Genomic DNA, 14884 nt, shown 5'->3' on the forward strand with positions numbered 1-14884 from the left:
AAGCGCTCTGATCCTCCGGGTCTAGCCAGCGCTATATAAAACTCAAATAAATTAATTAAATGTACACCATTAGCATAATCCAGTTTTGATAGGACAAGACAATAGAGATGGTGATTTGAACCTTATGGGGGAACCCTAGGTGCTGGAAGTTGAGTAGCAGCGTTTTCATTGTAAGAAAGCTTGATTTTGCTACCTTATCCACTTGGGCATTCATTGACAGCTTGGCGCCTATGGTGATTCAGAGATTTCTTACCTCTGTAGATACTTTTGATTTTAGTCCTAGATTGCCAGGCCATGAACATAAGGGCCATACGTTTTCCAGCTGCCACAGGTGAGTATTTCAGCTTTGGACGCATTCAGTTTGAGGCAGCTCCATGTTAATTATTGGTCAACCAACGAGACCCCATGGAAGATTTTGGATGTTTCAATGTCCTTGGGCATTCCAATTTTAGATGTATCTGTGTGTCATGTGCCTTGTTGGAGCAGGTGAAGTCAAAACCATTGATCCGATTTCTTCTAAATGCTGTAAAGCAAGGTTGAGATGATTGGGCCATGAGGGCCTCCTGCTTTAATGCTGTACGGTTTAGAGGAGAACGTAGGAGAGTGGGTAATATTCTATTGTGTAGGTATGATGTGGTCCAAGCAAGAACTTTGCCCTCTAGTCTGACTTCCTCAAGTCTATGGATTAGTGTCATGATCCAGTGTGTCATGATCCAGTGTGTCAGGGGCAGTTGAAAGGTCCAAGACAAAGACAGCAACCCAGTGCAGGTCTACTGTGTTTTTAAGGTCATTCCAGATTGAGATTCTATGTCCGGACTGGAGGCGAGGATTATGCCTTCTTTCTCCACTTTAATCAATAGCAGCGAAGTACAACAGAAACTACATTTCCCATGAACCAAAGGGAAAATGTAGTCAAAACAGCACGTGACATTAACCAATCCATGAACCAGCACAGTGTCCAATCCGGGGCAGGTCGCCCAATATAGTCCAACTGTGTCTCCTCCTCCTCTTTCTTCGCTGCTACGCAGCAAGTTGTGTACGCTTTCATTTCTGTGACTATTTATTCCTCTAATGATCGAATGTATATAATTTGACTGGTTATTCATGACAGTGAGTGTAAGGAGTGTAACGATATATGTTTTCTTAAAGGTTCGTTGTTGTTGTTGCTAGCGCTTCGCGCTGTGCCGTTTGAGGTGATCGGATGCGTTGCTTCGTCAAGCACAGCTTGACACGTTAGCGCTGAGCGATCCGGATTGTAGTTCTATTATTCTTTTTGTTCGGTGTGCGCTTGCGGCGCGTTTGTTTACTCTCAGCGTGTGGACAGCGCTGGAGGAAGTTTGGCCGCGGATACGGGTCTCCCGTCCCTACGCGGCATCAGCTGGCTGCGCTCCTGGTCCTCCCACCGCCAGAGGTCGTGGGAGGCTGAGCACCGCGTTGCGTCATTTCATCTCGCTTCAAAGGGATTTTCAAACGACGCGCGTGCGGTGCACTGGAGCCCTGATCTGCAGTGAACGCCGATAACGGTGTAGGCGGCTGTGGCGGTGATACGGAGCCACGCTGCCCCAGATTTTGACTACGCTTGTTGCCCAGGTCCAGCTTGTGTGGGGCACAGTCTGTATTTTCCCTCATAACTCCTCTTTGAGGTCCAGTATTATTGAACAAGGGACTTTGCCCAGATCAGTTCACCCAGCGCAGGGTGTGTATTCTTGAAATCTGTGTTGGCCAGCAGGTAGTCCCTCGGGCTTGAACCCGGTATTTAGTGGTGGTTGGACCACGTTTTAAAAACTGACCAGCCGACACCCAGCCCTATTAAAAAAGGTTTTCCTTTTCCGCCTTTCCAGGCCTCATTAACATTTCCCTCACTTGCTGGGAGTACATCCCTTTCTATATTAATGATATCTCAGAGAAGAGTGGGGGTCCAAGGGATGAAGTTTAAAGACTCAAATAGTTGTAATCCCCAAATCCACAAACTTATAAACGTAAACAGCTATGAGTCTCACAAAATTGAAAACCTTGACACAATCGTAAGGGAATGCTAGAGGCTTGGGGGTGCCGATGTCAACCGATTTAGTGGGTTCAGTCTGTGGGCATACTGAACAGGAACCACAGGGATAATGGCCCTGAACAGGTGGCAGGTTCCAAAGTGTAGATGTAATAGAGTTCCTCTTGACTTTGGGTCGTGTATGTACCAGGTTGTCCTTAAGGTAGCTACTCAAAGTGTTTTTAGTGCCTTGCTAGACAATTTTTATCCAACACTTACACACTATCACCTTTCACTAGCACTGCGACCATCACACCCTACCATCATCTTACTTAATTACTATACTAGTTACCAGTTTGGGACCTAAAAGAGACCAAGATCTACGATTTGCCAAGTAGAAGATGGTTCTCTAAATTAGTCCCTAAATTCCCAGATGATGAAGCAAACCACTTCGGGTGGATGATGGGAATTTTATGCGTACACACATACATGTACACATGAATTCACAACTGCACTTTCTCTAGCATTCCCTTACGATTGTGTCAAGGTTTTCAATTTTGTGAGACTCATAGCTGTTTACGTTTATCAGTACATCCCTTTCCCCATGGAGTATTATGATGTCTTTCCCGAGGAGGAGGAGGAGGAGGATCCCCTCGCGGATATGCCCTGGGGTGACGCCTTTTATGAGGCAATGGACACGTCGATTTACCAGGCAGTGGATCAAGCAATATCCCCTTTGGAGTCTAGGCTGTCCTCGCAGATTCAGCTGGCTTTTGCCCAGCTCTCTCAACAGTTGACTTCCCAACCCCCTACCCCTTCGGCTGTTTCGCCTGATCCCCTAGGGTCCCCACCGGCTAAGCATACCCGCGATGCAGGGGTGGACGGGGATGCGTTTGACCGCCTTAGGCAGGCGTTTCTGGATAGCCACAGGTCAGTTCCAGCTGGTCTGTCCCTCCCTGCGGCTCCGGTACCCCCCTCTGGTGATACCACCACTCCTTCTCTCCCTTGCACTTCTCAGACCCCCCCCCCCAGGTACCTCAGATATGCTGGATCCCAACGATATCGTCCACCCACGGTCTTCGGACTGGACACCGGCGGACAAAGTAGCGGCCTATGTGGCTGCCCACATTAGGCGCCCTCTAGAAAAAGAGGCACGTAACTGCCTTCGGGCGGAATGCCCCCGCCCCACTCTGGATGGTAAGGTATCCCTCACTCCTGAAATTGACCCTCGAATGGGTACCTTTCTTCAAAAGTTCATTAGAGATCCAAAAAAGGGGATTGACAGATCCTGGAGACCCTGCCAGGATAAGCTCCTGGACGCTTTGGGACCCATCACAAAAATTTTAGACATGGCAGAAGAAGCAAAGGAGTCAGGCTCCATTATTTCCCCAGAGACTTTGTCCGGTTGGGCAAAACTTGTGGTAATTTTCATGGGGAACGCGAACTGTGCCCTTTCCACCGAGCGTCGCCGGTCCCTTCTTATAAAAATTGATCCAAAGTTAGGTGACCTGGCAGACTCTAAAGCTGGTGCAGTAGCTCAGGGTGGATTATTTGGTGAGCCCTTTGTCAAGGAGCTTGGAAAATTTGTGAATACGTTCACCTCTTTCGGGCACAATCCACTATCAAAAAGGTGTTCCCTCGTGTTTTTCGCGGCGCCGGCCGAGGCAGGGGCCGCTCGGCCGGTCGCCAGCAAGCTCAAAGAGGCTCCGGACAGTACCAGGACCAGTCCAGGTGTGGCAATTTTTACCCCACACGCGGACGACGGGTTGAAGGCAGAGGATTCCGGGGAGGAGCTGCAGCCTCTAGCCCAGGTGAGAATTCTCCCTTCTTCCCCTCTAGACATAGGGGGGCAGTTGGCGGGTCGTTTTCATGTTAGGCAAACCATCACGCACGACGCTTGGGTTCTGCAGACTGTGAGGGGGTTCCACATAGAATTCCAGGGGTCCCCAGTTCAGTCGACCTTTCCCCGCCCTATTCATTTTTCAGCGCAAGACGCTGTTTTGGTAGACGCAGAGGTTACGTCGCTCATAGCAAAGGGCGCTATCTCTCTCTCTTCTCCCCACACTCAAGGGTTTCTGAGCAATATTTTTCTGGTCGACAAGACCGACTGGGGCAAGAGGCCCGTGATCAACTTGAGCGACTTCAACCAATGGTTGGTTTACTGGCATTTCAAGATGGAGGGAATCCATCTTCTTCAGGACGTGTTGAGGCCCCTCGACTGGATGGTTCGTTTGGACCTCAAAGACGCCTATCTGGTGGTCCCGATTTGTCGGCCCCACCGTCGGTTCCTCCAGTTTTCCTGGGGTCATCACACATACGAGTTCACATCCCTCCCTTTCGGCCTCTCCTCAGCTCCTTGGTGTTTCACCAAGATTCTCAAGCCGGTGGTGGAATACCTGCGATCCAGGGGGGTCAGAATGATGGTCTACTTCGACTATTTGCTCCTCATGTCCACGTCAGCTGACGCAGCAGCTCCAGGTGGCGGTCTCGCTTCTTCAGGAGCTCGGTTTTGTCATAAACGAGACAAAGTCCCTTCTGTGTCCTACGCAGAATCTTACATTCTTGGGGTTCATCATAGACTCCACTACGTCCACTCTCAGCCTCCCGGCCAGGAAAGTCTCCAAGATCAGACACGAATTACGTCGCGTGTTAACGAAACAACGGATCTCTCTCCGCCAGTTGGCTCGAGTGGTGGGTCTTCTGTAGGCGTCGATCCAAGCCATCTTCCCGGGCCCTCTACATTACAGGGTGCTTCAACGGCTCAAGGGTTTCTTCCTACGCAAGGGGTACCCCTACACTCACAAGGTCGCATTATCCACGAGGCTCGCGCCGAAATTCATTGGTGGTTGGATCATATGGAGGCGTGGAACGGGAGAGCAATTTTCGGTTCCACCCCAGACATAGTTATAGAGTCAGACACCAGCAGACTTGGTTGGGGTGCAAGGTGCGGGGACCTCTCCACAGAAGGATTGTGGTCTCCCGATGAACAGAAGTTACACATCAACTGCTTGGAGCTTCTGGCGGGATCCTTCGCAGTACGTTGCTGGACGAAGGATTCGGTGCAATCTCTTGTTCTTCTAAAAATGGACAATGTTTCGGCAGTCCGTTATGTGAATCACCTGGGAGGTACCCGCTCGAAAGCTCTCTCGGATCTGGCGGCCAGTTTCTGGCAGTACTGCCTGGACAGTCAGGTTTCTGTCACAGCGGAATACCTTCCCGGTCGTGCCAACGTGGAGGCAGACTTTCAGTCCCGCCACTTTCGGGACTCCAGCCTATGGCGCTTGCACCACTCCATCTTTGCGTCGTTGAACGACCTTTGGGGCCCTTTCTCGGTGGACCTATTTGCGTCCCGTCTGGATCCCCAGATTCCACGATTTTTCATTTGGCGTCCGGACCCTCTGGCAGCCGCCACAAATGCGTTTCTCCAGGATTGGAGTGGAGAACTGAGTTATGCGTTTCCTCCCTTTGCGATCACGAGGGCGACGGTGCAAGTTCTCCGGCAAATGGCAGATCTAGTCATGGTCACGCCTTTATGAAAGTCTCAAGTGTGGTTTCCAGTTCTTCTGGAACTTTTCTGGGATTTTCCAATCCTTCTCCCCCAATTTCCGACCCTTCTTCTGAGTCCGGACGGGAATCCGCACCCTCTAGTGTCCACAGAATCGCTATGGCGGATTTCCGGGGTAGATGGGAAGCCCCTGGCCTTTCGAGAGAAGCTGAGACTTTCATCCCTAAAGCATGGGCAGACAGCGCTGTCAAAAGATACAGGTGAGCGTGGGGTAGATGGTCCCGTTGGTGTATGCGACGGGGGTTTCGATCCCTTGGTCTCAGATGTTATCCATGTGGTGAATTTTCTGGCTCAATTGGCGTCCCAGGGCCTCGCGTACCGATCGGTGAATACCTTCAGGTCGGCGATCTCCTCGGACCACGTCCCGGTGGAGGGTTCTCCGGTGGGCGAGCATCCCCTTGTGTGTCGTCTGATGCGGGGTATCCGCTTGTCGTTGCCTCCGGAGCCCCGTTATTCCGAGCTCTGGGATGTGAACCAGGTGCTTAACCTCTTTTTATCATGGCAGCCGAATAGGTTTCTTTCGCGAAAAGAGCTCTCTGGTAAGTTAGTCATGCTTTTGTGCCTGATTTCTTGCAGGCGGGTGTCAGATGTTCGGGCTTTGGACATTATGGGTAGAATTTTTACCCCGGCGGGGGTGACTTTCACCTCATTGAGGCGCACAAAGTGCCATTCTAGGACGATTTCTTACCCTCAGTTTCCGGATTCTCAGAAGCTTTGTGTAGTTCGTTGCCTCAAGGCATACGAGGAGATGACCAAAGAGTTTCGCCCTCCGGGGGAGAGACCACTCCTCATTTCGCTTCGGAAGCCTTTTAAGGCGATTTCTTCTCCTACCATCGCCAGATGGGTCCGCTGGGTGATGCAGGAAGCAGGCGTCAACCTTAGCAAGTTTGGTGCGCATTCCACAAGAGGTGCGATGGCTTCAAAGGCCTTCAGCTTAGGGGCGCGTTTGGAAGACCTCCTCAACGCTGCAGACTGGTCCTCGGACTCTACTTTCAAGCGGTTTTATTTTAAACCGGTTTTGAATATGGCTCATGTGGTTGTGGGCAAGCTTTGAACAAGCATAATCCTCGCCTCCAGTCCTGACATAGAATGAAAAATTTCCTAGCTAACGTAACGGAAAGTTTCAATTCTATTAAGGACTCGGAGGCGAGGATTATGCCGCCCTCACTTCCTAGAGGAGACCCCTCCCGTACTACTGTAAGTAACTTGGTTTCAGTTATTGGTGATATGTTAAGCTACTGTGGTGCATAATACATTTGTCATTTTTCTCTGCAGGCCTGATTTATTATGTCATCTGTACAATTTGGCATTTACAGTTCCTGCGGTAATGTTCTATTCTTGTCCTCAGGCTCAGATTCTCACAAGCAAGATTCCTGAAGGGCTGATGCTTGCTGGTTCCGTGCTCAGAAAGAGGAGGAGGAGACACAGTTGATGGACTATATTGGGCGACCTGCCCCGGATTGGACACTGTGCTGGTTCATTGATTGGTTAATGTCACGTGCTGTTTTGACTACATTTTCCCTTTGGTTCATGGGAAATGTAGTTTCTGTTGTACTTCGCTGCTATTGATTAAAGTGGAGAAAGAAGGCATAATCCTCGCCTCCGAGTCCTTAATAGAATTGAAACTTTCTGTTACGTTGGCTAGGAAATTTTTCATTAGGGCTGATTCAGTGCCTCTTCCTAAGCAGAATCCAGTTTGGAAGTCAAAGTATGGAGTGGACTTCAGTGAATTGTGATATCTGGGCGACATCTGCTCTTCTGCAGGAATGGTCAATTTCCTATGCATCTGTAGCTTTCAGACTCTTCATTGTCCAGGTTAGATATTTAATTAATAACGGGTGTGTGTATGACTATGATGGCCACTGAAGTTGTTAACATGTTTTTAAAGATTTGCGGTGGACAATTGTCAGTCATCCAGCCAGCTGGATGGCTCGCTTTGACAAGATCCAGAAATTTAGTTGGTGATAGTTCTTAGAGGGAGTGTAGAGGCTGTGTTTTGCCTTCCCTTGCAGGGTTTTGTTGCAGACTTATTGGGCAGTTTATTTCTGTTGGTTAAGTAAGAATCCAACATGTTTGCTTTAATTGTGTAATGATTTGCCAGTTTGTCACAAGTCTTGATTTGGGTATTTTATTGGTACACTTTGTATTATGGATTCAGCTGGAGTAGTATTGTTTTTTTTTTATTGTTGACTTGCATATTCTGTTATGTCTATGCAGGCGTATCTTGTCTTGAGAGTTTTTTTTTTGGAGCCAGTTGCATTGAAGCTTAGCAATTTGTTTTTTGATCTTTTTTTAACCCTGCATTCATCATGGGGACGTTTTTTTTCTTTTGGTGTGTGTATGTTTTCAGAGTAATTGAGAGAGAACCTCTTCCTGGAGCTATCCATAAAGTGATTGTGCAGAATTTATTGTGCCCAGATCTCGGTTGGAAGTAAGCACGTTTTCTAGTTCCTCCAAATCCAGCTTGTTCCAAGGCTGATATGTTAAAGTTTGTTAAATGACTTTAGCTGGGGTGAGTGGTGGTGTCTTGTGTTGGAAGGCAACATGGTAGTGGTCTGGCCAGGTGACCAGAGTAAACCTTTGGAATGTGACTAGGTGCAGGTTGACGAAGATGACCTCTAATGTGCCCTGCGATGTGTGTGGGATTAGAAATGACCTGTTGTAGGTTGTGTCTCTAGGCCAGTGGGGATGGTTCTGGGGTGTGGAATATTACTTTGGTCAAACCATATATTGAGGTCACAAAGGATGCATTTTAGTAAATTGTTAGAAGGTTAGAGATTGTGTCAGATATGTGTTTGAGAATGTTGCACTACTGAGTGGCGATTCGTAGAGAAGGATAAAGTTAGATGAAAAGGTTGCAGTAGGGTTGCATCTAACAAGGCGGGCCTCTCAACCTTGTAAAGAAACATCCTCTGCTTTGGTGAAAATTTTTGTTTCCTGATATATGACCGCTAAGCAGCCTCCTCTTTTGCACAAGTGATTTTGTGTCAGTTTGATATCCTGGTGGACCGCTTCATACAATAGCAGTCAGCTATGTTTCAGTTGTAAAAAGTAAGTCTGGTTCTGTGTCCTTCAATAGGTCAAATATGTGGTATTAGGTTTTTTTTTAATGGAAGGAGCATTTATTAACGGGCAGTCTAAGAAATATTTTTGGGAGGTGGTGTGAATTTGCGCTGCAGGAAAGTGAGTGTTATTTGTGTGTTGTGTGCTATTGTTGGTGAGGTTAGCTATTGCAAGATCGAGACAGTATTGTTTTTGTTTGTCATTACCTCCCTCCAAAAGACGTAGACATTTTTTAGGGGTCTACAAATGTCTATGGTGGTGAGTCCTATTGAAATGAAGGGCTTGGGCTGTAGAGTAGTCTGAAAGGTAGACTTGTGCGATAGACAAGGGGAGGCAGGGTTATGAAGAGTGTTGTTGTGTTTGCTTTTATGCATGTTCACTACAGAAGGTGTATGGGTTAAGGGTGGTGGTGGTGGTGGTAGTGGTGGTGGAGCAGGATGGTCATGTTTTATGTTTCTGGATTCAGCAATGGATGATAGACGTGTGTGGTTCTATGTAGAGATGGGTTTAAGTGGGTGTGTAGGTATGTTGGGATGGTTGGGTGTTTTTGAATGTGTGAGATTTTGGTCAGGTTAATTTTGTACGTGTAGCAGTTTTGTGGGTTTGTATTATCTAGTATGTCGGTACTGACTTGAGTTGTAAGATTGGAGCGTGAAGGACTGGTTAGGTGAGTGTTGAAGAAGAAGAGGTTGGTATTTGATTTTGAGTACGATCTCTGTTTAGTGCGACATTAGGTAAGCAACGATTGAGAGATGGTTGTAGGCTGTGTAGGGGGTGATTTTGTCTCATTGTTGGAGAGGAGTGTTGTCATTGGTCTTGTGTGAGAAAAGGAGAATCTGTAGTAAAGCAATGTGAGAGATGGTTGAAGAAAGGGTTCTGAGGAGTGGTGAGGGCAAGGAGTGGAGAGGAATAAAACCGGGGCTAGCAGCACTAAACTTTGGCTAATGGTGGGCACATTTGCACAAATTCACAAACTTACAATTAACACAAATGCTGCTAAATAGCTCTAACAGTGTACTTTGATTGTAGTCTAACACATGGGTACTCTCAAACATTTCCTCAGGGGCAAAAAAGAATGGTCTGTGGCATGCCAGAGGGCTGCAATGAAGCCAGCAGGGTGAGAGTTGGGGTGGTGTAATGAGGGTGTAGGGGGAAGCGAGGTATGTACATGGTGTGGACAACAAACCAAGCCTTCACATGGCTTCTGTCTGCTGCCCATGCTCTAACGTCATTCGCCAAGAAATAAAGACAAAGAATTAACTTTTGACATAAAACGAAAGAGACTCATTTAGTGGCTAATTGCACAATGTGAAACCAGAAAATTTTGATCCCTAAAACTTTTGTCCCCACTTGACCAAATTGTGTGATACTAGATATTTGTTTTATTTTCACTTTGCCTCTTCTTTCTTTACTAACACATAAGAGATCACCTTCAAATACAAAAGTTTAGGATGCTGCTGTACAACCCTTCCCTTGTGTTCAATTTAAGAAATTAGAATGTACCTCCAATTATAATAACCTAGACCACACCGAGGGCGCACCTGACAAATGACTTGCCTCTTGGTTCACTTAATGCCATTGTTGTCAGAAATGAGGGGCGGGGGCGGCATGAATGTTTCTAAGTTCATGTTTGACAATTTTCACTAATAATAAATGCCTCTCGGTGCAGTCATTTAACCTGATGTGCTAAAGTAAAACGCTAAAGCATGTTCATGAAATACACATTTTTGAATTTTGAAGAGCGTTTCTTCCATTTTAACATGATTAGTACGAGAGGTCTTTAAAAATGAAGGTGCCATTGCTTGCCCATTTAACAGCTTTCTCAACGTGCGTGCTTTGTCAGGTAAACAGCAGGGGCCGCGTAAAACTGCCAGGAAGGCCGAATACACCCCCACGCCCCCCGTACTTGGAGTATTCTTGGTCTATTGGGCTAGCACACCTCAAGAAGTGAGCAGGCACCTGTGAGTGGAAAAAGCAAGGTGAGGGGGGGTGGGTGCATACAGAGGAAACCGTGGCAGATAAAAGGGGGAAAGCACTGAAACGAAGGGGAGCAGAGCCATTAAATGAACTATATATAAGGTGAGGGGGCATTTTGACATCACACAGGGGAAGAGTACAGGGGTAGAGGGGGGCAAGAGAAACAAGCATTTGCAATGCAATAGGTCTCGCATTTATACGAGTTTGAGTTATAGGCATTGTAAATGACAATGCTTTTTATTTAAGTTTGGCAACATAAATAAAAGGCACTGTCATTTACAATGCCAATAGCACAAACTCGTATAAAAGCGAGATCTATTGCTTTGCAAATGCTTGTTTAAGTGTTACCACTTGATCACCCTATAGCTAAAACCCGGTGAAAGTGTGGTGTTAGACTGAATGACGAACTAATGGTATATCAACCCGTGTGTGTAAAACCTTGGTAAGGTTAGACCAGGAAGTACCTCCAATGCGGTTAAAGCACTGTAATTCTGCAAGTAAAACACTCTGCGTAAATTTGCAGTCTAACTCGGATTACCAAGTGATTAGTAACGTAAACAACAAAAACAGCATCTCTCTAATGCCGAAGTCTTGCCACTATATCAGTAAAGAGCACGATCTACGGAAGGTAAAAGATGGAAATGAGTATCATGAGAGCGCATGTATACGTGGCCCCGAACACCAGGAATTAAACGAGCGTCTGCTTACCAGAAGATCGTCATTTAACGTCCCGATTCTATGAAAGAGAAAGTCTATGTAAATAATCTGTGTAACTCTAGGCCGTAACGGAGGAACTGAAATGCAGTGCTTAATTCCTAAACAACTCCCCGCTCTTGCCTTCAAACGTTCCGTGCGCGAGAAAGCCACGTGACCGCTGGAAGGCGTGTGCACGTCAAGACGTGTGGGAATTTTCTTTTATAAGGAAGGAAAGTGATCATACAAGCCTATGCAACTTTATTGAAAGGTGACAACCACCTTATTTTACACAAAACAAAGAAGCCAATCAACCATGATACGAAATCGGGGTGTCAATCTAGTACCCCTTCAAAGTAACACGTGCTTAAAACGTGAAAAATATACTCGTGCATCTTTGTAGATAAACATGCTTACTAAGTGAAAAAACGCAACCATGAAACAGAGAATCAAAACTAAGAAATAAAAAAAATAAGTCGAAATCCAAAGTTTGCGGCATGAGACAGCTTGATAATGGCTGTGCCATGGACTGGGAGCAAGGAGAAGGTAGGGATTGAAAATTGAGTGGGCTTTAGAGAGAAGGAGGGAGGGAAGAAGAAAGCAGAAGGTGCGAATTTGAACATAACAGCTGCCCACTTTGGAAGTGGAGTACTAGGATTGGCTCCAAATCCAGTGGTTCTGAAAAAAATCGCTTTACCTCCCCACCCCGTGCCTAAACAGGAATGTGACCATGAGTCATGTAAAACAGCAGAAAAATAGACGTGGTAATTTTATGTACGAGAATGCGGCAATACTGAACGTTTTACCTTGCATGTAGTATATTCTTGGAAATGGCATACTTAAGTAAATGTCTGTACTGTGTTAAAGTTAACCAGACTCTAGTAGACTGGCTAACCATTGAGTTCAGAATGTGGAAAAACGTGGAAGCTCTGTGCTTGTTAGTTGGACGAAGTCCCTCTCAAATATGGCCGCCATGTAAAGGAGGCTTCCTTAGTCCTCTTTCCATTATGAACATCCCGTCCTCGCTCTGCGTCCTCGGCAGCAGCAACGATCGTCCAACACTGGTTGTTGCTGTGGCGTTTGCAGGTGAGAGAAGAGGCGGCAATATTATAAAACCAGTAGGCGATGTGCGATTACGGGGTATGAGCAAATAATGATGAAAAGTGCAATATATAATAAAAGAAAACGAGGCCTGATGGGCACAGAAAACATGTATTGCGCACACGGCGGCAGCAGCAACGATCGTCCAACACTGGTTGTTGCTGTGGCGTTTGCAGGTGAGAGAAGAGGCGGCAATATTATAAAACCAGTAGGCGATGTGCGATTACGGGGTATGAGCAAATAATGATGAAAAGTGCAATATATAATAAAAGAAAACGAGACCTGATGGGCACAGAAAACATGTATTGCGCAAGAGACAAAGTAAATAACAGCGGCATGTGATAAAAGCAAAAGGATGGGCCGGTGTATAATTAAAACAAGAAGGGCTGGGCGAGAAGGGAGGGGGGAATGCCAGCAACAGAGGAGCCCGCGAAAGTGAAAGTGATCGTGATTACGATCGCTACAGAGGAAAGACACATGGCGCTGCGCGCGTGCACGTTCACGTGCACTGTAGCTTTAGGCCACGGCAGCACTTTGAAAAGCCCAGTTATAAAATGTCTCTTCGAGCCTTTGGCTCGCGAGACCTAAAAACAGGGTGCCGAGAGGAGCATAAGGAGATGGATTCAGAGGCTGTTGGGAAGGGGTGTTTTCCAGACCTTAGCAAGAACAAAATCGGTTTTTCTTTGTACAACAAGAGATCATAAAGCTAGCAGGCTCACTGGGATATAAATACCATATTCCTTTTTACAAAAGTATGACATTTATTGACTGAAGTTATTTTACATTTCACAGTGAAATAAGCTAGTTCAGAATCACTGTTTCAATCTTTTAGGGAATGAACCAGGTCATTCATTCCTAATACACAACAAATTATGTGGAAACAGCCTTGCTGGCAGCTAAGTTCACCACTGGGACTCCCAGAGGAGAGTTGGTAAAATCTGCAAAAGAACTGCCTCTTAAGGCCTCTTTTATAGGGCCAAATCGCCCCAGATCGTGTCGATTTTAATAAATCCCAGATAGCTGGCTATAAATCTGATACAAGTGTATGTATTTGTTGCATGTAAAGGCTTGCGGCGTGCATGACGCACCTTTTTGAATGATTTGCATGTGCATGCCAACGCCGGTATAGGGTCTGCATTTGTGCACGGTGTGTAAGCCGTTGGCAGATAACAAGTTTGCTAATGCTGGCCATCGGCACTACACACCGATTGGAAATTTCTGCATTTCTCCACGCTACAGCATCGACGCCTCTTGCCTCGCTAGGTTTTCTGTCCGCTGTGTGAGTCCCGCGTTAGTCAGGCATTATTCCTTGCTGGAACTTGTTCACTACACTTATTTCAGAGTCGGGTCATGGAGCTGGAGGGACGAATGAGACGAGCAGCAGCCGAGCGCGGTGCGGTTGAAATTAAAAAGTCTGAATTTGAGGAGAAACTGGCAAAGCAGAAGGGGCAGATTGAAGAGATTCACAGTCTCCACATGGCGCAGCTCGAGTCTTTCAATGCGAAGTGCACGAATGAAAAGGTAAGTGTCTCTTTTAGTCTAATCCTGTAGCTCTTGTGCGTGTCTGTGCGTCATCCACGCTTTCTATATTTCAGAATACTTTGCATAATTCAGAGTCCTTGCTGTTAACAGAATACCAAAGGGGGAAACTAATTAAAAGGTACCATCTAACAATAATTCTGGTGGCAGTGCTTAAAAATTACTGCATGAAATATAGTCACATTTTGGACTATAATGTACGCGAATAGGTTTCTTACCGAAAATAAACACACAAATAGCAGACTTCTTCAGTAGTGTTTGTAATCTTTCATTCAGTGTGCACCATGCCAGACATCCTACCAAAACAGAGTAATGTGCAAAAGAACATGTAATATCCAAAATCAACATTTTTCAGTAAGATCGCAGGTAAGGAGATTTTCTGCCACCTGGAGTGACATAGGTGTAAATAGTGGTGACTGACTGAGGATTTTAGATTTGGAATAGAGATATGCACTGCGCTGGAATCCAGTCTAATCTGGAGTGTTTTACCTTATTTACGCTACCAGAAACAGACTCTTCATATATAGTTTGTGTGTCTTAGCCCTTGTGAGGGCACGTACACTTTGGACGAATACTGATGTGCGTGTCTCTCATCACTTACAGACTTTTGCCATAACACGCGCCCCGCTGTAACTTGAATGTGACACTCCTCGTTCCTCGTCCAGACTTCAGACCCCCATGTGGGCCGGAATTATAACCACATTTCAAGTAGGTTGTCTTGCTTATAATTGGGACGGTTGCTTGGAAAATGCGTGGTCCGAGGTCTAATGCGATATTGTGTCGGTTTTCTTTCCTTCTTTATATAACAGAATAAGTTTCATTCAGAAGATGGGTAAATATTTGGCCGTGGTGCCTTTATCTGTTGTGGATTACCACCGGTTGGCATGTGGGTTGAGGTTCACTCTCTCACAATGGCTTCAAAGATAGGTGTCAATTCTTTTTACTACAAAAATCGCGAAGAAGTC

At 46.2% G+C, this 14884-nt stretch overlaps 1 protein-coding gene across 2 annotated transcripts in view; it reads left to right on the top strand.

Moving 5' to 3' along the window:
• The window catches only part of GOLM1 (golgi membrane protein 1), a 356993-nt gene that overhangs the window by 105487 nt on the left and 236622 nt on the right, over nucleotides 1-14884 (top strand). Inside the window, exon 3 of one of the 2 annotated variants that reach the window (XM_085633090.1) lies at nucleotides 13722-13901. The exons of the other annotated variant lie outside the window; for it this stretch is intronic. Coding sequence (XP_085489216.1) covers nucleotides 13722-13901 — 180 coding nt within the window. The remainder of the gene's footprint in view (nucleotides 1-13721; nucleotides 13902-14884) is intronic. 2 annotated transcript variants of the gene reach the window in all.

This window comes from Triturus cristatus, chromosome 2_1 (assembly GCF_964204655.1).
Source record: "Triturus cristatus chromosome 2_1, aTriCri1.1, whole genome shotgun sequence".
Taxonomy (NCBI): Eukaryota; Metazoa; Chordata; class Amphibia; order Caudata; family Salamandridae; genus Triturus; species Triturus cristatus.